At 61.5% G+C, this 22,786-nt stretch overlaps 1 protein-coding gene across 1 annotated transcript in view; it reads left to right on the top strand.

Moving 5' to 3' along the window:
* The first annotated feature begins 2,903 nt into the window (after positions 1 to 2,903).
* LOC116856703 (SCO-spondin-like) overlaps positions 2,904 to 22,786 on the top strand; it is a 51,652-nt gene continuing 31,769 nt past the window's right edge. The window contains exons 1-43 of the mRNA XM_032840235.1: positions 2,904 to 2,972; positions 3,194 to 3,352; positions 3,970 to 4,052; positions 4,166 to 4,345; positions 4,605 to 4,849; positions 4,948 to 5,047; positions 6,244 to 6,402; positions 6,493 to 6,572; positions 7,061 to 7,198; positions 7,405 to 7,576; positions 7,794 to 8,034; positions 8,344 to 8,488; positions 9,165 to 9,279; positions 9,364 to 9,539; positions 9,623 to 9,850; positions 10,056 to 10,221; positions 10,412 to 10,646; positions 11,398 to 11,587; positions 11,732 to 11,826; positions 11,999 to 12,255; positions 12,593 to 12,727; positions 13,277 to 13,473; positions 13,593 to 13,720; positions 13,807 to 13,916; positions 14,250 to 14,399; positions 14,742 to 14,835; positions 14,929 to 15,098; positions 15,293 to 15,526; positions 15,739 to 15,960; positions 16,348 to 16,584; positions 17,294 to 17,385; positions 17,475 to 17,706; positions 17,827 to 17,979; positions 18,096 to 18,236; positions 18,326 to 18,508; positions 18,616 to 18,766; positions 19,363 to 19,516; positions 19,655 to 19,709; positions 20,823 to 20,927; positions 21,241 to 21,426; positions 21,520 to 21,617; positions 22,218 to 22,371; positions 22,446 to 22,680. Of these exons, the coding sequence (XP_032696126.1) occupies positions 2,923 to 2,972; positions 3,194 to 3,352; positions 3,970 to 4,052; positions 4,166 to 4,345; positions 4,605 to 4,849; positions 4,948 to 5,047; positions 6,244 to 6,402; positions 6,493 to 6,572; positions 7,061 to 7,198; positions 7,405 to 7,576; positions 7,794 to 8,034; positions 8,344 to 8,488; positions 9,165 to 9,279; positions 9,364 to 9,539; positions 9,623 to 9,850; positions 10,056 to 10,221; positions 10,412 to 10,646; positions 11,398 to 11,587; positions 11,732 to 11,826; positions 11,999 to 12,255; positions 12,593 to 12,727; positions 13,277 to 13,473; positions 13,593 to 13,720; positions 13,807 to 13,916; positions 14,250 to 14,399; positions 14,742 to 14,835; positions 14,929 to 15,098; positions 15,293 to 15,526; positions 15,739 to 15,960; positions 16,348 to 16,584; positions 17,294 to 17,385; positions 17,475 to 17,706; positions 17,827 to 17,979; positions 18,096 to 18,236; positions 18,326 to 18,508; positions 18,616 to 18,766; positions 19,363 to 19,516; positions 19,655 to 19,709; positions 20,823 to 20,927; positions 21,241 to 21,426; positions 21,520 to 21,617; positions 22,218 to 22,371; positions 22,446 to 22,680 (6,830 nt within the window). The 5' untranslated portion in view covers positions 2,904 to 2,922. The remainder of the gene's footprint in view (positions 2,973 to 3,193; positions 3,353 to 3,969; positions 4,053 to 4,165; positions 4,346 to 4,604; positions 4,850 to 4,947; positions 5,048 to 6,243; positions 6,403 to 6,492; positions 6,573 to 7,060; positions 7,199 to 7,404; positions 7,577 to 7,793; positions 8,035 to 8,343; positions 8,489 to 9,164; positions 9,280 to 9,363; positions 9,540 to 9,622; positions 9,851 to 10,055; positions 10,222 to 10,411; positions 10,647 to 11,397; positions 11,588 to 11,731; positions 11,827 to 11,998; positions 12,256 to 12,592; positions 12,728 to 13,276; positions 13,474 to 13,592; positions 13,721 to 13,806; positions 13,917 to 14,249; positions 14,400 to 14,741; positions 14,836 to 14,928; positions 15,099 to 15,292; positions 15,527 to 15,738; positions 15,961 to 16,347; positions 16,585 to 17,293; positions 17,386 to 17,474; positions 17,707 to 17,826; positions 17,980 to 18,095; positions 18,237 to 18,325; positions 18,509 to 18,615; positions 18,767 to 19,362; positions 19,517 to 19,654; positions 19,710 to 20,822; positions 20,928 to 21,240; positions 21,427 to 21,519; positions 21,618 to 22,217; positions 22,372 to 22,445; positions 22,681 to 22,786) is intronic.

Here is a 22,786-nt window from a genome sequence, read left to right as displayed (position 1 = left end):
GAGGCAGGGAGGAAGGGCACGCGGGCTGCGCGGGAGGGTGCTCGCAGGCGTCGAGGGAGGAGCCAGAGGAAAGGTGGAGCGCGAGGGGAGGGGGTGCGATGAGGAGTTGGGGAGGGGAAGAGGAGGGGGCGTGCTCGGGGGAGGAGAGCCAGTGAGTGTCTGCGTCGCCGTCTTTGAATAGCGACCTCCCCCCCCCGCCCCCCGCAGTGTATCTGTGCCGCGCTTCTCGGTGGGGTCGAGTCTCCCGACTGTCGGTCTGTGGGGCTGGTCTGGGGAACTCCGACCCCGCCCCTGCTCTCCACCCGGATTCCACCCGGATTCGCTCAGACCCACAACCCCTGACCCCGATGCCGGAGGACCCGATGGGACACGCGCGGCGGGAGTCGGGTCCCTTGGGGCAGCGAGGGGTGGCCGAAGGAAACAGAGCTGGGCTTCAGTGCCGGCCGAGAATGGGCCCTTTGAAGCAGAAGTTGGGGTGGGGGTTTTTTGAGCCGGGTCCCCAGGGAGAAGGCAGGGCTGGAGAGGAGGCCAGTGAAGGGGACGGTGAGGCTGGAGACCCGCTGGGCGGAGACTCTGAGGGAGGCGTTCTGAGGAGGGGGCTGCGGAGAGGGGGCGCGCTGGGCGGGGTGGGCCTGGTCCTCCTATTGGCCTGGGAACCTGTAGCTGTTAGGTGTGGAGGGATGCCCTCAGCCCTCAGATCCGGTTTCTGGGGGACTTGGTGTTCCCACCGGGGTTATGATGGTTTTCTTGGGTCCTGCCAGCCGGGCACCTGACTCCTTCAGAAAGCTCCCTGTGCCCTGTCCTTGTCCAGCTGAAATGTGAGCTCTCTATTCCAGGCCCCCTCTCCCATCTCTCTTTCTCCAGTCTCCCCTGGCCTCCAGCTTCCTCCTTCCTGCCCCCTTTAGGGGAAAGGGACATGGTGACTTGGGGTTCTCCCCAATGCAAGTGTTGTTACCTTATCACCTCTGGTTAGAATCTGGAGCTGAGACTGGGCCCTCCCTGGAGAACCACAGCGCACAGCAGGGCACCATCAACTTTCCTCAAGTTTAGGAGAGGGGAAGGGGAGCAGGTGGTGCCTGGAAAAGCACGGGGGACCTCGGAATCAGCTGGGAAAGGCTCTTCAACCTCCTGGATGGGCTCCTTCAACTAGTCAGCGCCCAGTCGTCTCATGGCCCTGGGAGTAGAATGTGTCTCTTTGTGCTAGGTCATGAGCACTTGGGTGTGTGAGCATGTGAAGCAACAGGGGGAGAGTGTATGGGGTCTGCGTGTGAGAGATTAGGAACAGCAACGTGCCCATGGCCCAACCCTGGCCTTTTCTGAGGACCCGTCCTGAGAGCTCCCTGAGGGACTCACCGCACCCTCTCTGGGCCACAGGACCGAGGGTGGGCCCAGGAGAAATGCCTAGCGTGGCTCTGGTTCCCAGCAGCTTCCTTGCCCGAGGTGGGGTAACTATGCGCGATGGTCAGTGGGACAGCAGATTTAGGGGATGGAGGTTTATGGAATCTGAGGGTCAGGCCACATTCCAGCCCCGGTGTCCTGGGAGTTGGTAACCAGGATTTACCTGGGCCACCTGCTGCCCCTACCGGATACTCAGATGATCCCATCGGACTGCCTTGCCCCCAGGGTTGGGGGGGCTGCCTTTCCAGGCCCCTCTGTCTCCTACCCCCCCATGCACACTCGCACTTTCCACCCTTGCCTCTTCTCCCTGAGGCTTGCTCTGTTCCCCTGCCCAGGCTTCCTGGTTCTGGACCCTAGGAGACTTTCTCAAAAGGAAACCAGGATGGACCCAGCCATCCACACATAATCAGCCTCAGTGAGAGGTCAGACCACAGAGGAAAGGGCATAGGCTCCTCCACTGTCTCCACACAGTTCAGCCAGCCTGGAAACTCAACTCCTTCTGCTCACTGGTCCTGGCTTCTCAAGTGCCTACAGGGAAAGGGGGCAGGAAAGGGAGCGGGGAGAGAGAATCATAGCCAGAATTTGGGGGCTAGAAGACCGTATCAGTCATTTGGCACAATAACAGCCGTTTTGTGGGGTCATAGTTCCTTTTGAGAACTTAATAACAGTTATAGAACTATCCTTGGGAAGATGGGTACACACACAATTTCTTTCTTTTTAAGATTTATTTATTTGCGAGAGCTCGCGTGCGCAGGTGCAAGGTGGGAGGAGGGGCAGAGGGAGAGAGAGAATCTCAAGCAGACTCCACGCTGAGTGCTGAGTGCAGAGCCCTAACCTAGGGCCTGATCCCATGACCCCGAGATCATGGCCTGAGCCCAAACCAAGAGTCTGACACTTAACCAGCTGAGTCGGCCAGGGGCCCCAGCACACACACAATTTCAAAGTGGAGCCGCCAAGCCATCCCCCCCCCAACACACAAGCATCCCTGGGAAGCCCCTAAATTTTTTACTGACAAGGAAATTGAGGCTCAGAAAGAGAAGGTGGCTTGTCCAGAGTCCACCTGAATTGTGGTACAGCCTAAGGGGGGGGATATCAGAGGCTCAGATATTATCTGAGCTGTGTCCTGGGGCACATGCGCTCCTCCAGTGAGCGTTCAGACACATGCGCGCACATGCATACACACGCTTACACACACACACACACACACACACACACACACAAAAGGGGCAGGAAGGGGACTGTTGCCAGGGAGAGCGGTCCTCTGTGCGGATTTCACAATGCGCAGGCAGGTCCAATCTGGTTCTGAGCAGCTGGTGCCCCAGGGCATGGGGCTGAGATAAAGCCTCCCCAGCCCCAGGGGCCTCCTTCTAGATGTCTGGGCTGCCTTGGACACATTGACGCCTGATTGTTGGAGACCGCAGTGTGGGGTAGGGAAGGCCAGCACTGGCCTTTCTGCTCACCTGCCACTGTCTTCCCCCGGCCCCAAGGCTCACAGCCCTGCAGAGGACCTGGGCGGGGAGCGCCATGCTTCTCTCTGCCCTCCTCTTTGGGATGGCCTGGGCACTGGCTAACGGGTAAGCAGCCCAGCCTGGGGTCCCATTCACTAAGATCCTCTGCTCCGGCCTCACGAACAGGACCCTCTGCAGCAGCCGGTGCTTCTGGCTCCCACCAGCCTCCTTTTCAGTTCACTAACCTTTCCCCGGGAGGGGCTTTATTGGGAGTGGGCTCCCAGGACAGGGCTTCTTGGCAATAGAGGGGCTGGTGGCAGCAGCTGTCATTCCCCATCTGCGGGCAGCCGGTGGTGTGAACATACAGAAACCTTCCTGGTGGAGGAGGAAGTGACCCCCCGCCAGGAGGACCGGGTGCCTTGCACCAGCCTCTACCATTACCAGCGCCTGGGCTGGCAGCTGGACCTGTCCTGGAGTGGACGTGCCGGGCTCTGTCCCATCTACAAGTGAGTGAGGGTCGGAGCCTGGGTTAGCTGCTGAGCAGGAGAGAGCCATGGGGCCAACATTCTGGGCGGAAGGGGAACTGGGTGGTGTCCTGGAGAAGCAGGCATTTGGGCAATAGGTCTGGCTGGGTTCAAGAAGAGTCAGGGGTGTGGGATTGGGGACAGGTAGTGCAGGGAGAGGTAGGATGCCTGTTCCCTGTGCCTCCCTCCAGTCTGCCTTCCGAACATCATTCTCACTTTGCACAAGGGGAAATTAAGACCTGGAAGAGATGGGGCGCTTGGGTGGCTCAGTTGGTGAAGCATCTGCCTTGGGATCAAACCCTGTTTGGCATCGGGCTCCCTGCTCAGCTGGAAGTCTGCTTCTCCATCTCCCTTTCCCCCTCCCCTCCCTCTACCCCTCTCCCCACTTGTACTCACTCTCTCTCGCTCAATCTCTCTGAAATAAAATCTTTACAAAATATATTAAAAAAAAAAAAAAAAGACCTGGAAGGGAAATCACATGAGAAAGTCACTCAGAGAATAAATGACCAGATTGACTGTCCCAGGCCATTCTCAGGGACAGGGATGGGGCTGGGCTGAATACTAACATCTTCTCACTGCCGCCTCTTCGGTGGACCCAGACCCCCAGAAACCCGGCTCGCTGCAAGGAACCGGACAGTGAGGGCTTGCTGCCCAGGCTGGGGGGGCACCCGCTGCACCCTGGGTAAGCACCTACTATTAGCCCAGATCTGTGGTTTCAGGGAGGCTGTGGGGGAGGGAAGCTGGGTCCAGGCTGACTGTCTGGGTCGCCCCATTCTCTCTCTCCACCCACCACAGCCCTTGCAGAAGCCACCCCTGGGGGCCACTGCTTTGCCACGCGGCAATGCCAGCTGCAGGCAGGCTCGGCTAATGCTTCGGCGGGAAGCCTGGAGGAGTGCTGTGCTTGGCCTTGGGGACACAGCTGGTGGGATGGCAGCTCCCAGGCCTGCCTCAGCTGCTCTAGCCGACACCTCCCGGGTCAGTCTGCAATGGTAGCCATCACTTTCTCCCCCTGACCAGGCACTGCCCCCATAGAGTTCTTGAGCTCTGGGCCTTTTTGCAGGGCTCAGACCCATTCCCTTGTGCTCTCGGATGAGTCACCTCCCACCCCTTCCGCCTCCAGAGTGACCATTCCCTCTCTACCTGCCTCCTGTTCTGGGAGAAGCCCCAAGTCCCCGTCCTCCATCCTCCTGCCATCACACTCAGCCACTCACCACAGCTTGTGTATCTCCTCCAGGCAGCGCTCCCTCTCCAGCCGTCCTGCAGCCCCTGGCGGGGGCCGTGGCCCACTTCTGGAGCCAGCGCCAGCAGCCCTCGGCCACCTGCGCCACCTGGTCAGGCTTCCACTACCGCACCTTTGATGGACGCCACTACCACTTCCTGGGCCGCTGCACTTACCTGCTGGCGGGCACCGCGGATGCCACCTGGGCAGTCCACCTCACGCCCAGGGGGCATTGCCCCCAGCCTGGGCACTGTCAGCTGGTGAGGGAGGGAGACGGGGGGAGGACCCAGGAAGGGAGCTGGACACGGGGAAGAGGTGAGCCACTGAACACCTCTTCCACTCTGTGTCTCCCCCCAAGGCCCGAGTAATGATGGGACCTGAGGAGGTGCTGATCCAGGGCAGAAATGTCTCTGTGAACGGGAAGCTGGTACCTGACAGGGAGTCTCGGCTGCTCCATGGTACTGTAGGGAGCGGCAGACTTCCCGGGGCCCCCTGTGTTCCTTGGGAACCGCCTGCCTATCTCCTGGGGCAGGGGACAGCAAAAGGGGCAGCTGAGTGGGAGACTGCTGCCCCGCCCCTACAGCGACTGGGAGGTTTTGGGACATGAGGGAGGGAGGGAGTCCGCTGAGGAGGCAGGTCAAGGACCTAGTCTCCAAGGTGATTCCAGCAAGCCACCCCTCCTCCCTTAGCCCCTCACAGCGTGGCTTGGGGCAAGGCCCTCGGCTTAACCTCTTTGAGTGTCAGGATGCCTGGCGGCTCTGTCTATAAAGCCTGGGATTCTCCATCTCAAGGTTGGGATTTTGAGCCCCACGTTGGGTGTGGAGATTATTTAAAAAGAACATCTTTGGGGTACCTGGGTGGCTCAGTGGGTTAAGCCTCTGCCTTCAGCTCAGGTCAAGATCTCGGGGTCTTGGGATCAAGCCCCGCATCGCATCGGGCTCTCTACTAGGCAGGGAGCCTGCTTCCCGCCGCCTCTCTCTGCCCGCTTCTCTGCTTACTTGTGATCTCTCTGTCAAAAAAAAAAAAAAAAAAAAAATAAAAAAAAAAAAAGAACATCTTTAAGGGGCGCCTGGGTGGCTCAGTTGGTTAAGCCTCTGAACTCTTGATTTCAGCTCAGGCCATGATCTCGGGGTCCTGAGATGGAACCCCCATATCACGCTCTAAGCTCAGCCGGGAGTCTGCTTGGTATTCTCTCCCTCCTCCTCTGCCCCGCCCCCTGCTTGCATGCATAATCTCTCTCAAATAAATAAATCCTTTGATAAAATCTTTAAACAAACCGCTTTCCCAGCCTGCCTCCCAGTGTGCTGTGAGGAAGGGCTTTTGTGCTGTTAGGTGGGACCCTCGCCTACTAGACCTTTTCTCCTGGTCTTGGCTCCACCAAGTGAGGCGGAGCTGGGGCTGTGTGTGTCGTCACTAGAGCTCTGAAGTTTACTTATCCCTTGTAGTCACTTGCTCAAGAGAGCATCTGTAGTGTTCATGAACTTCTCAAACAGGGCTCTGATGGGAAAACCAGTTGCTTCTCCTTTAAAGAGTATGAAGTGCAGAATTCTGTAGAATTGTCAGAATTCTCTCTCCTCTCCCTCCCTGGGCAGTCTGCACCTGGGTGTGATGGTGGGAGGGGCAGGGAGTGTGACTCCCTCCTTCTCCTGCCCAGGGCTGAGCCTGCAGTGGCAGGGGGACTGGCTGGTGTTGTCCGGGGGTCTGGGGGTCACCGTACGCCTGGACAGGTCCAGTTCCATCTCTGTTTCTGTGGACTCTGAGCTCCAGGGACAAACTCAAGGTCTCTGTGGAGTCTACAATGGCCAGCCCGAGGGTAAGTGGGCGTGACTCGGTTGCTGGTGTAGGAGGGAGGGAAAGACTGGAGAGCCCAGACCCGGCACCTCTCTGGCTTGCCCTCCCCCAGATGACTTCCTGGAGCCTGGAGGGAGACTGGCTGTGTTAGCTGCCACCTTTGGGAATTCCTGGAGGATCCCTGACTCGGAGGTGAGACTACAGGCTTCAGGGAGCCCGGGCTCACTGCCCGGCTCCTGGTTGCCCCCCTGCCCATTCCTGGCTTCTCTGATACCTTCAAGCCTCTGCTCTTTGTCTTCATCACTGGCCTTTTCCCTGGGACGGGGCCTGGCCTGCTCCCGGATCCTTGGTGAGGGGCAGGCTCAGAGTCCCACGGGATTAAAGTGGTGAACCCACCGACCAGGGGACACACCCAGCAACCTGGTCACTGACCAGTTTTGGGTTAACTGGCTAGTTATGAAACCTCCTGCCTGTGGGTTGATGTGACCCCCCACCAGTTCCCCCAACCCCTACCAGAGCTGACAATCTAGTTGCCCCATCCCCCAAACCCCAGGATGTCTGGGCTGGCAGCCATGACAATGGGGACTTCGGGCACCTACGAGGGTCGGGTTGTGGTTGCTTTCCTGGTGTCCTGGTTAATGTCTCTTATCCCCCATTGGCCTGAATTTCCGTGTCTCCAGCCTGGGTGTCTGGATTCAGCAGAGGCGGCCCAGGGCTGTGAGGGCCCCCTGAGCAGCTCAGAGGCAGGCATGCAGGCTGATGCCCATGATGTGTGCTACCAGCTGCTGGACAGTCCCTTCAGGGAATGCCATGCCCAGGTACGGGTGGGGGTATCAACCGCCGGAGGGACGGGAAAGAGTGGGTTCTGGAGGGGAGCCGAACAGGGAATCGGGTCCTGTCACTGCTTTGCATGTAGGATCTCAGAGGTCCCTTCTAGTGCTCACTGTGTTTGATTATAAGTCAGCGCATGACTGAAGCAAGAGCAAGGAGTGCTGGTGACTCAGGGGCTGTCCTTTCTCTGAAGGTCCCCCCTGCTGAGTACCACCAGGCCTGCCTCTTTGCCTACTGTTCTGGGGCCCCAGCAGGCAGTGGGCGAGAGGCCCGTCGGGAAGCCGTGTGCAGCACCTTGGCCAACTATGCCCAGGAGTGTGCCAAGCAGCACATCCACGTGGGCTGGAGGAAGCCAGGCTTCTGCGGTAGGGCTGGTCCCTGGCACTCCTTGCAGAGCTCCTGACCTCCCCACCCTGCAGAATCGAACCCACCGATGGCAGCCCTGTGGCCCCTGCTTCCTGAGCGCTGGGCCTCCTCCCAAGCACCCTCTCTGCGGGCTGCGGGCAAGGGGTGGGGGTCTGGCGGGGGGCTGGCGGGAGGAGGGGAACCCTCGGAACTCACAGCCCACTCGTGTGCCCACAGAGCGTCTGTGCCCGGGGGGCCAGCTCTACTCAGACTGCGTCTCGGCCTGCCCACCCAGCTGCTCAGCAGTGGGGGACGGAGGGGAGGGGTCCTGCCGGGAAGCGTGCGTGAGCGGCTGCGAGTGCCCGCCCGGCCTCTTCTGGGACGGCGCCTTCTGTGTGCCTGCTGCCCGCTGCCCCTGCTACCACCGGCGCCGGCGCTACGCTCCCGGGGACACCGTGCGCCAGCTGTGCAACCCGTGGTGGGTCCGCGGGCCTCGCTGGGTCTTGGGCTGGGGTTGGAGGCCGCGTGGTCCCCTCGGAGCCCTCCCTTATGCTATCTCCTCAACCTGCCTCCCCTTCCGGGGGGCCCCTCACATGGGACCTGTGACTTCTCATGGCATAATTGATGGCCCTGCTTAAAGACCTAGCCAGTGATCTCCGCCGGCTGACCTCCAGGCCTTGCAGGGTTAGAGAGGGGTGGCTGCGGGAGGGAGGGCCACGGGGTTTGTTGAGGGCGGGGAATCGTGGGCGCTGCATCTGAGCGCGCTCCCCGCCCTGTGTGCCCGCAGCGTGTGCCAGGACGGCCGCTGGCTCTGCGCGCAGGCGCCGTGCCCAGCCGAGTGCGCGGTGGGCGGGGACGGGCATTACCTCACCTTCGATGGGCGGAGCTTCTCCTTCCGCGGCAGCCCGGGTTGCCGCTCCAGCCTGGTGCAGGTGGGTAGGGCGTTAATGCCAGGAGGAGCCCTCGCTGGGGTGCTGTAGGGGAGAGGTGACTGTCGGGAAACCTCTACATAAATCGATGAGAAACACACAGCCATTTCGGGAAAAGCTGAGAGAGAATCGACTCTGGAGGCAGGATGGCTTGCCGCAGACCCATAAACCTCCCCTTAGGTTCCGCGACGGCTCCTAACTTAGCCCTTGGACACAAGGCAAAATCCATCCTCACAGTCCTTTCTCACAGATGGCACAGGCTGGGCTTATCACAGGCTATTTCCTGCAAAACAACCCGAGGAGAAATATGGGTTCTCCTTCCTCCCCAGCCCTCTTCCAGCCAAGTTAGGTGACTTACCAAGTTCAGGTTCATGGACACAAACAGGTGTGTACTTCACTGCAGATTTAGCGCGTGCACACACAGAGACAGAGAGCAGAGCATCCATACCCACTGGGAGAGGGGAGGGGAAGGCATCTTGCACCAACACACACACACCTCCACATACTTGCACACACCTGTATGCACATGCACGTAGAGATACTCACAAGTGCCAGCGCTTGCCAGGGTTAAGCCCCACACCTGCCGGCGTTGGGTAGAGCAGGAGAAGGTGCAGAACAGACACTGTTCTCTGGGTCTCGCCCACCCCCACCCTACCACATTCCTCACCATCTGCCCCAGGACCTGAAGGGGCAGCCGCTGATTGTGCTGGAGCATGGGGCTTGTGACACTGGGAGCTGCCTCCACGCCATCTCTGTGTCCCTGGGAGACACGCACATCCAGCTCAGAGACTCAGGTAGCCCTCTCCTGGGATGTGCTCACCCCCAGTCCTCCTCAGCCCCGCCCTGCAGGAGCAGCCCCTCACAGGCCCTTGTTCCAGGAGCTGTACTCATCGATGGGCAGGACGTGGGCTTGCCATGGAGCGGGCCCAAGGGCCTCAGTGTTTCCCGCGCCTCCTCTACCTTCCTACTGCTGCGCTGGCCTGGGGCCCAGGTCCTGTGGGGAGTGTCTGACCCTGCAGCCTACATCACTCTGGACCCCCGCCATGCCCGCCAGGTATGCTGTGGGGCCGGCGAGTGGCTGGACCAGGCCACAGTGGGCCCGGATGTGACTGCCCCATGCCCACTCCTCTGGCCCAGGTGCAGGGTCTGTGCGGCACCTTCACCTGGAACCAGCAGGATGACTTCCTGACACCTGCCGGCGATGTGGAGACCAGCACAGCAGCCTTTGCTAGCAAGTTCCAGGTGGCAGGCGAGGGAAGGTGCCTCTCAGAAGACAGCGCCCTACTTTTCCCCTGCAGCACCCACACTCAGCGCCACGTTTTTGCAGAGGCAGCTTGTGCCATCTTGCATGGCCCAACCTTCCAGGTAGCCAGACTGGGGGGAGGGGGCTGTTCGCACATGGAAGATGGGGTCAGCACCTGCTCTGCCCTCCTCTTGGGCTCTGGGGAGGGCCCAACTCCCTGCCGTGGCAAGGGGTACCAAGCACAGAGAGTTGGTCAAGGGGGCCCGAGGGGACAGGGGAATCTGTGGAGGAGGAGCCAACCCAATTTTTCCTCCGCTCCCCCCTCAGGAATGCCAAGGGCTGGTCGACAGGGAGCCGTTCCACCTGCGCTGCTTGGCGGCCGTGTGTGGCTGTGCTCCTGGCAAAGACTGCCTGTGCCCTGTGCTTGCTGCCTTTGCTCGTCGCTGTGCCCGGGAGGGTGCCCTGTCTCTCTGGAGGTCCCAGACACTGTGCCGTGAGTCTGCTCAGCCAGCCAGCCCCTTCCAGGAATAGCCCAGAGAGATCCCAAGGAAGCCCTCTGACCTGAGCACATTGCTGGCTTTGCCGTCTCTCAGAGGCCTGGGGGGTGTGAATTCCAGAAGGGCGGGCAGAGCAGCGGCAGTCATGCCCCTGACCTGCCTGTGTCTCTGTGTCTCTGCATCCAGCTGTCCCGTGTCCCAGCGGCCAGGAGTACCAGGAGTGTGCCCCAGCGTGTGGTCAAAACTGTGGGGAGCCAGAAGATTGTGAGGAGCTGGGGAGCTGTGTGTCTGGTTGTAACTGCCCCTCAGGACTGCTACGGGACCCCGAGGGCGAGTGTGTGCCCCCCAGCTTGTGCTCCTGCCAGCTTGGAACTCAGCGCTATGCACCTGGCAGTGTCACCACGAAGGACTGTAACCACTGGTGAGGGCGGTGGCCTTGGGGGAGGCAGAGAGCTGGAGGGTAAAGAGATGGAGCTTAGAGAAGAGGGGCCAGGCTTGCAGCACTGTGGGTTAGGGCCTGGCATGCATACGTGGGGCGACAGTGCAGTCCTAGCTTCGCCCTGGTTGTGGAGCACTTCAGGCCCAGAAAGCACTCCAGTATGTTCTCTTATTTAATTCTGCTGAATTCTTACAACGACCTGATAAAGTAGGGAGGGGAAGAATTGTTCCCATTTTGCAAATGAGGAAACTGAGGCTCGAGTAGGCTACATGGCTTGCAGAGTCACATAGAGATGAAGGACTAGGACCCAGATCTCTGAATTCTGGTGTAGTGTGGTCCAGAGGCTCCTCCAAGGGTTAGGGAGAAGTAAAGGCCAGTTCTGGACCTGGGGACACAGAGCCAGTGGCTGGGGCTTTGTGGGTGAGGAAGAGACTTCAGGGAATCCCTCTCCTACCCGGCTGGGGGTGGGCTTCTTCGAGAACCTCAGAGCCCAGAGAATGGCCCCACTGGAGCTGGGGACACCATGTCCATCCCAGGTATGGCTGGTGCTGGGAGCAGCCCTACTTCCCGTGCTTATAATTGGGCTGTGGGGGGTGAGATGCTCAGGTCTCCGGAGTCAGCATTAGGGGCTTGGACCCCCTGGGTTCCTGAGGCTCTCCCAGGTCAGACCAGAGGTGCCTGAAGGTAAGCCCTGTCTTGGGCCTGCTTCTTACCTGGCCCCTGTCCTCGGCAGTGTCTGCCAGGAGAGGGGCCTCTGGAATTGCTCTGCTCAGCGTTGTGACCCCCAGCGGACATTCTGCCCCGGTGACCTTGTTTATGTCCCTGGTGCCTGCCTTCTCACCTGTGACAGCCCTAGAACCAACCACTCCTGCCCCCCAGACAGCATGGGAAGCTGTGTCTGTCCCCCGGGCACTGTGCTGCTGGTAAGTCTGGGAGGGGGCTGCAAGGGGCATCGCAGGGCCTGCTGTACCCCAGGGCACTGCCCCAACCCCCCTGGCTGTCTGAAACACTGGGTGGCGGGTCAGGCAGCCCTCCAAGGTGCCCCTTTGTCCCCGACCTCTGCCCAGCACGAGCGCTGCGTGCCTCCTGAGCTCTGCCCCTGCCGTCACGGTGGGCAGTGGTATCCGCCCAACGCTACCATCCAGGAGGACTGCAACGTTTGGTATGCCTAGCCCCTTCGAACTGGGATGAGCTGGGGTATCCAGACTGTCCTGGGCAAGGGAAGCTCTCCAGGATTCCCCCCACGCTGAGGGTCGGCTACTCGGAACCTGGACAGCTGCTTCCCCAGGATTCATCCTCACGCCTCTGTCTCCCCACCCCACCCCCACCCACAGCGTGTGTCAGGCTCGGCAGTGGCACTGCACAGGCCACCGGTGTGGTGGGTGGTGCCAGGCATCGGGCGCCCCCCACTACGTGACCTTTGATGGGCTGGCTTTCACCTTCCCCGGAGCCTGTGAATATCTGCTGGTGCGAGAAGCCGGCGGCCGCTTCACCATCTCCGCCCAGAACCTGCCCTGTGGGGCCAGTGGCCTCACCTGCACCAAGGCGCTGACCGTGCAGCTACAGAGCACCATCGTGCACATGCTCAGAGGTGGTGCGGCATGGAAGGGCGGCACTGCCAGCGGGGGGCACTCCAGCTGGCATTACATTTCTGCATGGGGGTGGGGGGCTGGGGCAAGGCCTGGGGTCCCCCACTGCTCACCATCAGTACAGCGGGGCTGGTGTCTCTCCTCTCTCTCTTCTTGGTTAGGAATCTGAATTCTGGAAGGTTCCAAGAAGTTAAGGCCCAGGGAGGTCTAATGACTTACCCAAGGTCACATAGCTGAAGATGCAAAAGGAAGGCTGGAAGCAGGCTGGGGAGGGGCTCCTAGGGATCCAGTGGCCTGTTGATTCCAAGGCAGAGCCCAGACACTTCTCTCCTTCCATAGGCCGGGCAGTGACAGTGAATGGGGTGAGCATAACGCCCCCCAAAGTCTACACGGGCCCTGGGCTGAGCTTGCGTCGTGCTGGTCTCTTCCTGCTGCTCACGACCTGCCTGGGCCTCAGCCTGCTGTGGGATGGAGGTCAGACTCCTGCGCTTAACCATCTGACCCGTGCCCGCCTTAGCATCATGAGGCTGACTCCCCCCACACTCTTCCCTTTCCGTAAGAGTGGTGGGAGTTCCCAAATTATGTTTTTAAAATTATGTTTTTCTTCAATGTAAAAGCAATACCTCCTCGCCAAGGAAACATTTAGAAAATACCCTGTTTGGGAAAGAAGAAATGAAAATAAATCTAACCTCCCACCACCCAAACCCAAGCAGTTGGCATTTTAGAAAAACAGTTACTGAGAAATGGAGGAAAGCTGAAGTAACCCCTGGCATGGGAGGCAGTTGCCTGGTCGGCACAGCAGGGCTGCCCTTGAGCCTCCGGCTATCAAGGCCTCTGGGGCTGGTGGGTGTCCCAGTCTGTCTTGGAGCCCGGTTCCCACCCGGAGCCCAGCCCGCTGGATCTGGTTAGGAGAGTAGGCTCCCACTTCTGCCCTAGCCCCTGAGACATACGCCCTTGGTCTTCTCCCACCCCTGAGGAAGGCCCATGGGGTCATTTCTCCACCATGCTGCCCCCTCTGCCCAGGCACCCGGGTCCTGGTGCAGCTGTCCCCGCAGTTCCACGGCCGCGTGTCTGGGCTGTGTGGAGATTTTGATGGAGATGCCAGTAACGACCTGCGGAGCCGCCAGGGCGTCCTGGAACCCACTGCTGAGCTGGCTGCCCACTCCTGGCACCTGAGTCCACTCTGCCCTGAGCCAGGAGACCTGCCACACCCCTGCACCGTGAGCACGGGCAGGCAGGGGGAAGGGTGTGGGTGGGTGGGGGGAGCTGCAGGCAACCTGCGGGGCCGGACTGGGTGCTGTGGGTGGAGTCTGGCTGGTGTACGGCACTGTGCCCGCAGGTGAACGCCCACCGGGCCAGCTGGGCCCGTGCCCGCTGCGCGGTGATGCTGCAGCCCCTCTTTGCCCGCTGCCATTCAGAGGTGCCCCCGCAGCAGCACTATGAGTGGTGTGTGTATGATGCCTGCGGGTGAGAGGGGCGAGCCGGGGGATGGGGGGGAAAGGGTGGGGAGGGGGCGGGGAGGGGGTCCGGCAGCTGAACAATGCCTTTCACAGCTGCGATTCTGGGGGCGACTGTGAGTGTCTCTGCTCGGCCATTGCCACCTACGCAGACGAGTGTGCCCGGCACGGGCTCCCCGTGCGCTGGCGCAGCCAGGAGCTCTGCCGTGAGTGCGCCCTGCCCTCGGTCCCCAATGCCCAACCCCACCGTGCCTTCCGTTCCTCCTCCGTGGATGTTCCTCCTGGCCTGCAGGCAAGCCCTGTATGCTTTCAAGGGCAGATACTTGTGGTGGACACACTTTTCTAGATGAACCAAGCACGCGGAGCTTGCTTTCCTGTAGAACCTTCATGTTGTAAACAGCCTTGGGAGGGGCTCTGCGAGAGTCTACCCCAGGCCCCCCGCGCCGCCCCGTGTGTATCTTCTTGGGCTCGCTCGCCTGCAGCTGTTGGATCCTGGTGCCCTCGAGCCACCATGACCCAAGCTGCTCTCCTCTCCCCAGCTCTGCAGTGTGAGGGAGGCCAGGTGTATGAGGCCTGTGGCCCCATGTGTCCGCCCACCTGCCATGACCATGGTCCCGAGCCCGGCTGGCACTGCCAGGCCATCGCCTGTGTTGAGGGCTGCTTCTGCCCTGAGGGGACCCTGCTGCATGGTGGGTAGCATCAGAATCTGCAGGAGGGAGGCAGCGCTGGGATGGGGAGGAGAGCCACATGACCGTGGTGACAGGGCTGGCACTAGGGGCTGCTATGTCCCCCCTTTTTAAAATACTTTATTTTTTTAAGACTTTACTTATTTATTTGACAAAGAAAGAGATCACAAGTAGGCAGATAGAGAGGGGGAAGCAGGCTCCCCGCTAGGCAGAGAACCCGATGCGGGGCTTGATCCCAGGACCCTGAGACCATGACCTGAGCTGAAGGCAGAGGCTTAACCCACTGAGCCACCAGGCGCCCCTGCTGTGCCCCTTTTGCTCCAGTTCTGTCCTCTGTAATTCCAGGAGGGGTCTGCTTAGAGCCAGCTTCCTGCCCCTGTGAGTCCGGGGGCAGCTTCTTCCCGCCGGGGACTGTGCTGCAGAAGGACTGTGGGAACTGGTGAGTGGGGGGGGGGCGGTTTCTGGAGAGTCCCCTGACCCCAGGCTGGCAAAGCCCAGCACTGTGACTGATCCCAGCTCGCTGTGTGCTCAGCACGTGCAAGGAAAGCCAGTGGCTTTGTGGGAGCGACAGTTCCGTGTGTGAGGAGCCAGAGCCTGGCTGTATGGAGGGAGAGGCCCCATGCCGCGAGAGTGGGCACTGTGTGCCCCACAGGTGGCTTTGTGACAACCAGGATGACTGTGGCGATGGCTCAGACGAGGAGGGTGAGTGTCCTTGCCCATGTGGGGCCGTTGATTGACAGGTCAGTCCTTGCGTGCGTCACTAAAACATGTCCTTAGCTGCTGCCGGTGTGAGCAGGTGGTGGGCAGGGCTGGTCTGGTCTTTCCGGGGTCGATGGAGGAGTGTGGCTCCTCTAAGACCTTTGTCATCCTGACCCTGCCTGCTTGCCCCCTGCCAGGCTGTGCCACGCCAGGCTGTGGGGAGGGCCAGATGTCTTGCAGCTCCGGCCACTGCCTGCCCCTGGCCCTGCGCTGTGACGGGCGGGACGACTGTGGAGATGGGACGGATGAGCAGAGCTGCCCTTGCCCCCGTGGCTCACTGGCTTGCACTGATGGGCGCTGCCTGCCCCTGGCCCTGCTCTGTGACGGGCATCCCGACTGTCCAGATGCTGCTGATGAGGAGGCCTGTCTGGGTGGGTGGTCTAGTTCAGCACTCCAGTCCACCAGGCACCCCCTCCCACAAGGCCTGTCTTGTGAGCCCCAAGCTTCTTGCCGCCCCTCCTTCCCCTGAAATTCAGGTTCCTGCTAAGAAGCTGGCACCTGGAGATGTGGGAATGGGGCATCCCAAACAGCAAGCTTAAGGGGCAGGACCCTGGGACCAACTTCCTCTTTTCTCTGGCTGCAGGACAGCTGAACTGCACTCCCGGGGAGCTGTCCTGCGTTGATGGCACATGCGTGGGGGCCATCCTGCTGTGTGACGGAATCTGGGACTGCCCAGATGGAGCGGATGAGGGACCTGGGCACTGCTCCTTGCCTTCGCTGCCCATGCCCCCGGCTGGCACTCTGCCTGGCCCTTCCACTGGCTTTGGGATGATTGCCCCAACTCCCCCCGCCAGCGCCAGCCCTGGTGAGTGTCCTGGAGGGAAAGGGGGAGAGCTGGAGTCCTGGGGAAGAGTGTTGGGGGGAGCATCTCAGAGGGAGGTATTGGGGCAGGTGGTGGGGTGAGGAGCGGGCACAGACCAGCCTCCTGAAAGGGGTTTGAGAGGGCCTGGAAGAGTCCCGACCTTACTTCCTGACATCTGAGATGCTCCCACTGATGTGAGGGGTTTGGGGTGGCCCATGGAATTCCTGGGCGAGGGGAGACCTTTTGGGAAACCAGTGGGGTGGGGTGTGAAATGCGGGAGCGCGTGGACTTAGGGAGAGGCTGGAAGTGCGGGAAGTCTGGGCACAGGAAAGGGGCCTGGCTGGCGGGGAGCCCCTCACCCCGCCAGGTCTAGCGCGGGTGCCCCCGCAGCGCCACCCTGCGGCCCCCTCGAATTCCGGTGCGGCAGCGGCGAATGTGCGCCCCGGGGCTGGCGCTGCGACCAGGAGGAGGACTGCGCCGATGGCAGCGACGAGCACGGCTGCGGCTGGCCCTGCGCCCTGCACCACGTGCCCTGCGCCCGCGGCCCGCACTGCGTGTCCCCCGCGCAGCTGTGCGACGGCGTGCCGCACTGCCCCGACGGCTCGGACGAGGGCCGCGACGCCTGCGGTGAGAGCCCGGCTGGCGCGCGCAGCGGGCAGGGCCGGTCTCTCCCCACCCCCACCCCCAGCCGCACCCCTGCGGCCCCGGGGACAGCCACTTAGGTCTGCGGCATCAGAGCCTTTGATCTTTTTCATGAAATTCTCTTTGAAGACTGTTGCCCTCCCACCCAGGCCCAGCAGAGAGAAGGGGCTTTTGTCTTTGCCCACATTTGGGCAAGAAGGGGTGAGAAAGTTGGCCTGTTTGGAGGGTGACCCCTCCAGCCCCACCCCAGCGACCCGCGAGTTCCTTCTGTGCCCCTGCAGATCAGCCCTTTCTGTCCCTGGGGGGAGGGGGCCGCTGTCCACAGGCCCCTCCTGGACCCCCCCCCCCCCCCCCGCCCCGCAAAGGTGTTTTTGAGCTAGTTTCAGGTACAGTGTTGGCTCTGCCTCCTGCTTGCCCTCCCCTTCTGGGGGCATTTTGTCCCCTCTGCCAGTCCTTGTGCAGACAGAGGGTAGCAGGTGCAGAGGCTCAGCGGGACACTCTCCACACTCCCCACTGCGGTTTGGCTGTGCCTGAACCCCTAGCAGCTCTGCGACGGAATCTCTGACTGTTCCCAGGGCAAACATGAGCTGGGCTGTGGTAGGGACACCGGGCCCCTGATGGAGGCCAAGGCTGGTTGGGGGGGGTGGGCCGTCTGACTCCAGGCCTGATTTCTTTTCTCTTCCCTTCCCCGCAGAGGGGACGACAGCCCCAGGAGGCCCCAATGGGACCAGGGCTCCCTGCCCGGAATACTCCTGCCCTGATGGCCTCTGCATCAGTTTCCGGCTGGTGAGTGGGGGAGGGGAGTGGGTGGCACAGGAGGCAGAGCCATCGTGACACCCCGCTCAAAAGCAACCTTGCTCCTTTCCCTTCCCCAGGTGTGTGACGGGCAGCCTGACTGTGAATCGGTGGGGGACCTAGGGCCTTCCCCAGAAGAGCAGGGCTGTGGGGCCTGGGGTCCCTGGAACTCATGGGGGCCGTGCAGCCGGACATGTGGGCCCGGGGTGCAGGGCCGGAGCCGCCGCTGCTCCCCCCCTGGTCTCCCGGTGCTGCAGCACTGCCCAGGCCCGGAGCACCAGACTCAGGCCTGCTTCACGGCTGCCTGCCCAGGTGAGGGGCCTAGGGTGCCTGGGAGGGCCAGCAAGAGGGAGGGAGAGGAAGACCACTGGGCTCCCAGCCCGGCCTCCTGCCCCCCCAAACCCCAATCTGTCTTGCCCCTCCTGCTTGCAGTGGATGGCGAATGGACCCCCTGGTCTCCCTGGTCCCTGTGCACTGAGCCGTGCATGGGCACTGTGACCCGTCAGCGACAGTGCCACCCCCCCCAGAATGAGGGCCGGACCTGTGCCATGCTGCCTGGGGACCCTCCCACCACCCGCCGGAGCAGTGAGTGCAAGGAAGGAGGGCCCAGCTGGGAGGAGGGCGTGGAGGGCTTGCCGGTGGGGGGCTTACGTCCACAGGGGACTCACCTTGCTCAGACTCTGGTTCTGATTTTCTCTCAGGGCCGTGCCCTCAGGCCGGCTGTCCCAATGCCACCTGCTCCGGGCAGCTGGTGTTCTGGCCCTGTGCCCCCTGCCCTCTGACTTGTGATGAAATCTCTGGTCAGGCTGAGTGTGCGGCTACCCGGCCCTGCAGCGGCCCTGGTAAGGGGGACTCGGGGCCCAGGGGGCAGCAGGGGTATCTGCGGAGGTGGAGCTGTCTGCAGGGAAGCCTCACCCCACGCCTCCCGTAGGCTGCTGGTGCCCTGCCGGCCAGGTGCTGGACAGTGAGGGCCGGTGTGTGGGGCCCCAGCAGTGCCCCTGCCTGCTGGACGACACCTGGTACCGGCCGGGACAGCGCATCAGGGCCAACTGCCAGCTCTGCACCTGCCAAGACGGACGGCCCCAGCGCTGCCGGCCCAATCCAGCCTGCTCTGGTGAGGCCCCGCCCTTGGCCCTTCCCTGGGGGGCCCTCGTCCCCTCCCAGGCCACCCAGCTGGGCCCCCAGCCCTCTTCTGGCCCCTGACTCTTGGTCCTCCCTCAGTGAACTGTGGCTGGTCCTCCTGGTCCCCCTGGGCTGAGTGCTTGGGACCCTGTGGGACCCAGAACATTCAGTGGTCCTTCCGGAGCCCCAACAATCCCCGCCTCTCCGGCCACGGTCGCCAGTGCCGGGGCATCCACCGCAAGGCCCGCAGGTACGGACACCCACCCCGGGCACCTGCAGGGACCCTTACCCCTCACTTTCGACTCCCAGTTAGGGAGCTGCTGGGGAGCTCTCTCTCACTTGAGATGCTTCCATATGTAACATGGAGCCTAGATGAGGAACTCCCCCAACTCTGAGCCCTATTAATCTCAACACCAGGACTCCCAGCGCAGTTTTGGGGAACCCCTGGCCTTCTCCTGCATCAGTTTATGCCCTCCAAATCTGAAAGAGGGATGCGGGGAGCCCAGAAATCTAGGGGCAGGTATGGGTCCTCTGGTCAGCTCGGTGGGAGGGATTGCAGGGGTGTAGCCATATCCGCCTGCCCAGCCCCCGCTGAAATGGGCTCCACAGGCCAGGGTTTGGGCACAATTTGCTCCCACGCCTCTCTCTGGGGCCAGCTGCAGTTTCTCATGGGCAGGGGTAGCATCTGGGTGACAGGGAGACTACGCATCCCAGTTGACCCAGGGCTTTCCCGGGCCTATCACTGGAAGTCCCGAGTCCTGGGAAGCCACCCACTCTAGGTAAATCAGGACAGGCTGGTGGCCTGGGGGAGCCCACTGGGTGGGCAAGCAGCAGCCCTTCTTCCAGGTGCTGGACGGAGCCCTGCACGGGCTGTGAGCAGCAGGGCCGAGCCCACACAGTGGGGGAGCGCTGGCGAGAGGGCCCCTGCAGAGTGTGCCAGTGTCTGCACAACGGCACCGTGCGCTGCTCCCCCTACTGCCCACTGGGCAGCTGCCCCCAGGTGAGGGGACAGAGTGGGTGGGGTGGGAGGTGGAAAAGGGCAGCGTGCAGAGGCCAGGGCTGTGGGCAGCTGATAGATTGGGTCAGAGGTTGGCGTGTGGCCAGCTTGGCATGTCCAGCCCAACTCTTGTGTCTGCAGGACTGGATCCTGGTGGAGGGAGTGGGAGGCTCCTGTTGCCACTGCGCCCCCCCTGGTGAGTGGGTCTGGGGAATGACAGGGTCTGGGGAGTGGCAGACCTGCCAATGCTCTGACGGTAGGAGGATGGCAGGTGCTCAGCGGGAGCCCCAGAGTCAGGGGTCCATGGCTACCCCCGTGGCCTGGGTGGTGGGAGCCTGGGTCCTGGATGCTGGGGAAGGAAGGGGCGGTCTGGGTGGGAAGGGCTTGTCTCTGCCCTCCTAAGGTCAGGTCTCCATCTCTGCCTCCTCTGTCCTCTGGGGGCTTTCTGCCTCCCGCCTCGAGGGGCCTTTCTTTTCTCTGGTTCTGCTGGGCCAGATCTGGTTCCTTCTCTTTCCCCTAAGAGCAAGTAAGACGAAGTTGAACTTTTTTCAAGAGTATCTTTACTTGGAAACTGATTTACAAATGAAACTGGAAGGGGCGCCTGGGTGGCTCAGTTGGCTGAACATCTGCCTCTGGCTCAGGTTATGATCCCAGGGTCCTGGCCCCACGTCGGGCTCCCTGCCCAGTGGGGACCCTGCTTCTCCCTCTCCTCTTGGCTCCTGTTCTCTGTCGTTACCTCTATCTCTCTCAAAGAAATAAATAAAATCTTAAAATAAACAAACAAACAAGCAAATGGAACAGGAAAACACAAAGGCTTGAAAACTAATGCATTTATGGGTCCAGATTCTGTGTATGTAAAGTGTACCTACAGGCAGCTGAGGTTAGAGGAGAGTCAGTATACACAGTTGTACAGGTTGTTCACTGCACAAGTTAGTTGGCAAGTGGGAGCTAGACTCCAACTCCTGCTTCTATCCAAAGATACCCATTTATAGTACCCAGAAAGGTCCCCTATTAGCAGCAATAGCCCTGGATTGGGAACTGCAGCTGCTTAGTCCTGGTCCTGAAGTGGTTTTAGACTGGCGGTCTTATTCTACGTTCTCTAAATATTTGGTGGAAGTAGAAACCCCCAGCTCATTCCAAGGGAAGGAGGACAGGCCTTTCCCAGCTGGGAGGTTGTTCTGGGAGCTCTTGGGAAGTCTTGCAAGAGAAAGTGCTCCAAGAACTGGGGAGGGACTGGGTGCCAGGCCAGGGGCCGTTGTGAGCCTATCTGCAGGTCTCTCCCTCCTGAACCCTGAGTTTCCCTACATAGGTGAGAACCAGACGGTCCACCTCCTGGCCACTCCTGCCCCCTCTCCAGCCCTCAGTGCCCAGATCGGACCCCCTCTGGTCACCTACGTTCTGCCTCCGCCTGGAGGTGAGAGCCACTTGCTGTCGTGGATTGGAGAGTGGATATGACCCAGGGGTAGCCCAGCCAGGAGGGAGGCAGGGTCACTGGGATTTACCCCCACGTGCCATGGGAGGACGGTTATCCTAAGGATCTGGAAGTCATCCTCGCTCAAGCTGACTCTGCCCTTTCTGGACCTCCCTTCCATCCTGGGTCAAGATCAACACAGGGCCCTTGGCCTCCCTCAGCAACTCTTGGGACTTCCTGACTGTACCCCTGGCAGGGTCCTGCCACCCTTTGCCCTTCTCCAAGTCCATCCAGCCCCTCTCTCCTCTGCACCCAGACCCCTGCTATTCTTTGCTGGGCCTGGCCCGACTCCCTGAGGGAAGCCTGAAGCTGGAGCCCCCCACCCAGGCTGCCCTCCTGGGGGCTCCCACCGAGGGGCCTGGCTCTGAGGGTCGGAGCACTGGGAGGCACACCCGGCCCCCCTTCCTGCAGCTCAACCTGCTGCAGCCTAGGAACCTCACTGGTCAGTGTGGTGGGGGCGGGGCTGGGGGAATGGGTGGTGATGGTGGGCTGGGGGCGGGGCTGACTCGGCTCTGCCCGCTGCCCCATCCCCCAGGCATCATGGTGCAGGGGGCTGGGTCCTCCGCCTCCCTCCAGTTTAGCAGCGATGGTCTACACTGGCACAACTATACTGACCTCCTGTCCCCAGCCAAGGTAGGGCTACCCGAGCCTCCTGGGGCAGGGACCCACCATGCCTCTTTGTGGGTCCCACTGTCCTTGTTCCCGAGGGCCTTCCAGTCTCCCGGAGGGGCATTCCTACCTTAGAGGCCTGTTGAACACCTGTCAGTAGAAGGGACTGTCAGGAGGGTGTCACAGCCATTGCCGTGGCTGAGCTGCAGGGCAGCCGTGCAGAGCTCTGTGGGTGGAGGGGAGTAGGGTGACATCAAGTTCACTGAGAATCTCAAGGACCGTGTCAGGAACTGCTGGGACACAGCCCTGACCTTAGGAGGTTTGTATCCTCCCTGGGGAGACAAGCCTCATGAAGAAGGAGGAATGAGTCTATAACCACATATTTACTCTGAATTCTCTGTGTCTCTGGGGACACATGAATGGACACAGCCTGGTCCCAACCCTCGGGGCACCTGGGCCAGAACCCGCAGTCTTGAGGGAGCCTGATGATTCATGCCAGGAGAGCATGAGCTCTTTGTGCCTGGAAGTTTGGGGGGCTTGAACTGGATGGGGCCACTCAGTGGGGTCAGGGCAGTGGCCCAGAGAGAAGGCCAGCTCAGGCCTGGTGCACACCTGTCCCTACAGCTTTTTGCTTGGAACTCGGACGATGGGGCCCCCACAGTGCGGACTTTCGGCCGGATGGTGCAGGCACAGCACGTCCGGGTGTGGCCCCACATCAGCCATCGTGACGCCAACCACAGCATCTCCCCAGGGGTGGAGCTGCTGGGCTGTGCACCAGGTACCAGTGGGCTGGGGGTGGGCAGGTGCAGGGGGCGGGACAGATGGGAGCCCTCAGCCATGCCCTCCCACCAGTGTCCCCGCTGGAGGCGCCCCCGTGCCCAGGAGGTGGGCGCCGCTGCGCCGGTGCTGAGTGTGCCCCGCGGGGGGAGCTGTGCAACGGGGTGAAGGACTGTGAGGATGGCTCCGATGAGGAGGGCTGCACGCCCCCGCCCACCGCCACTGGCAGGTATGGGGGTGCCCTGCTGCCCAGCTTATCAGTGGAGGGGCCGGCCTGTGGGAGAGGCCCTGCGCTGCCTTCAGCCTTGAGGTGCCCATGGCTGGAGGCCCCTTCCCACCACGGGATTCTCGGAGGCTAGGCCCTTTCCCTAGAGTCTGGAGGTTAGTGGTTCTCACAATGTGGCCCTGGCCCAGCA

This window comes from Lontra canadensis, unplaced genomic scaffold, assembly GCF_010015895.1.
Source record: "Lontra canadensis isolate GAN:19392208 unplaced genomic scaffold, GSC_riverotter_1.0 scaffold111, whole genome shotgun sequence".
Lineage (NCBI taxonomy): Eukaryota > Metazoa > Chordata > Mammalia > Carnivora > Mustelidae > Lontra > Lontra canadensis.
This window is presented reverse-complemented; position numbering and strand designations above follow the sequence as displayed.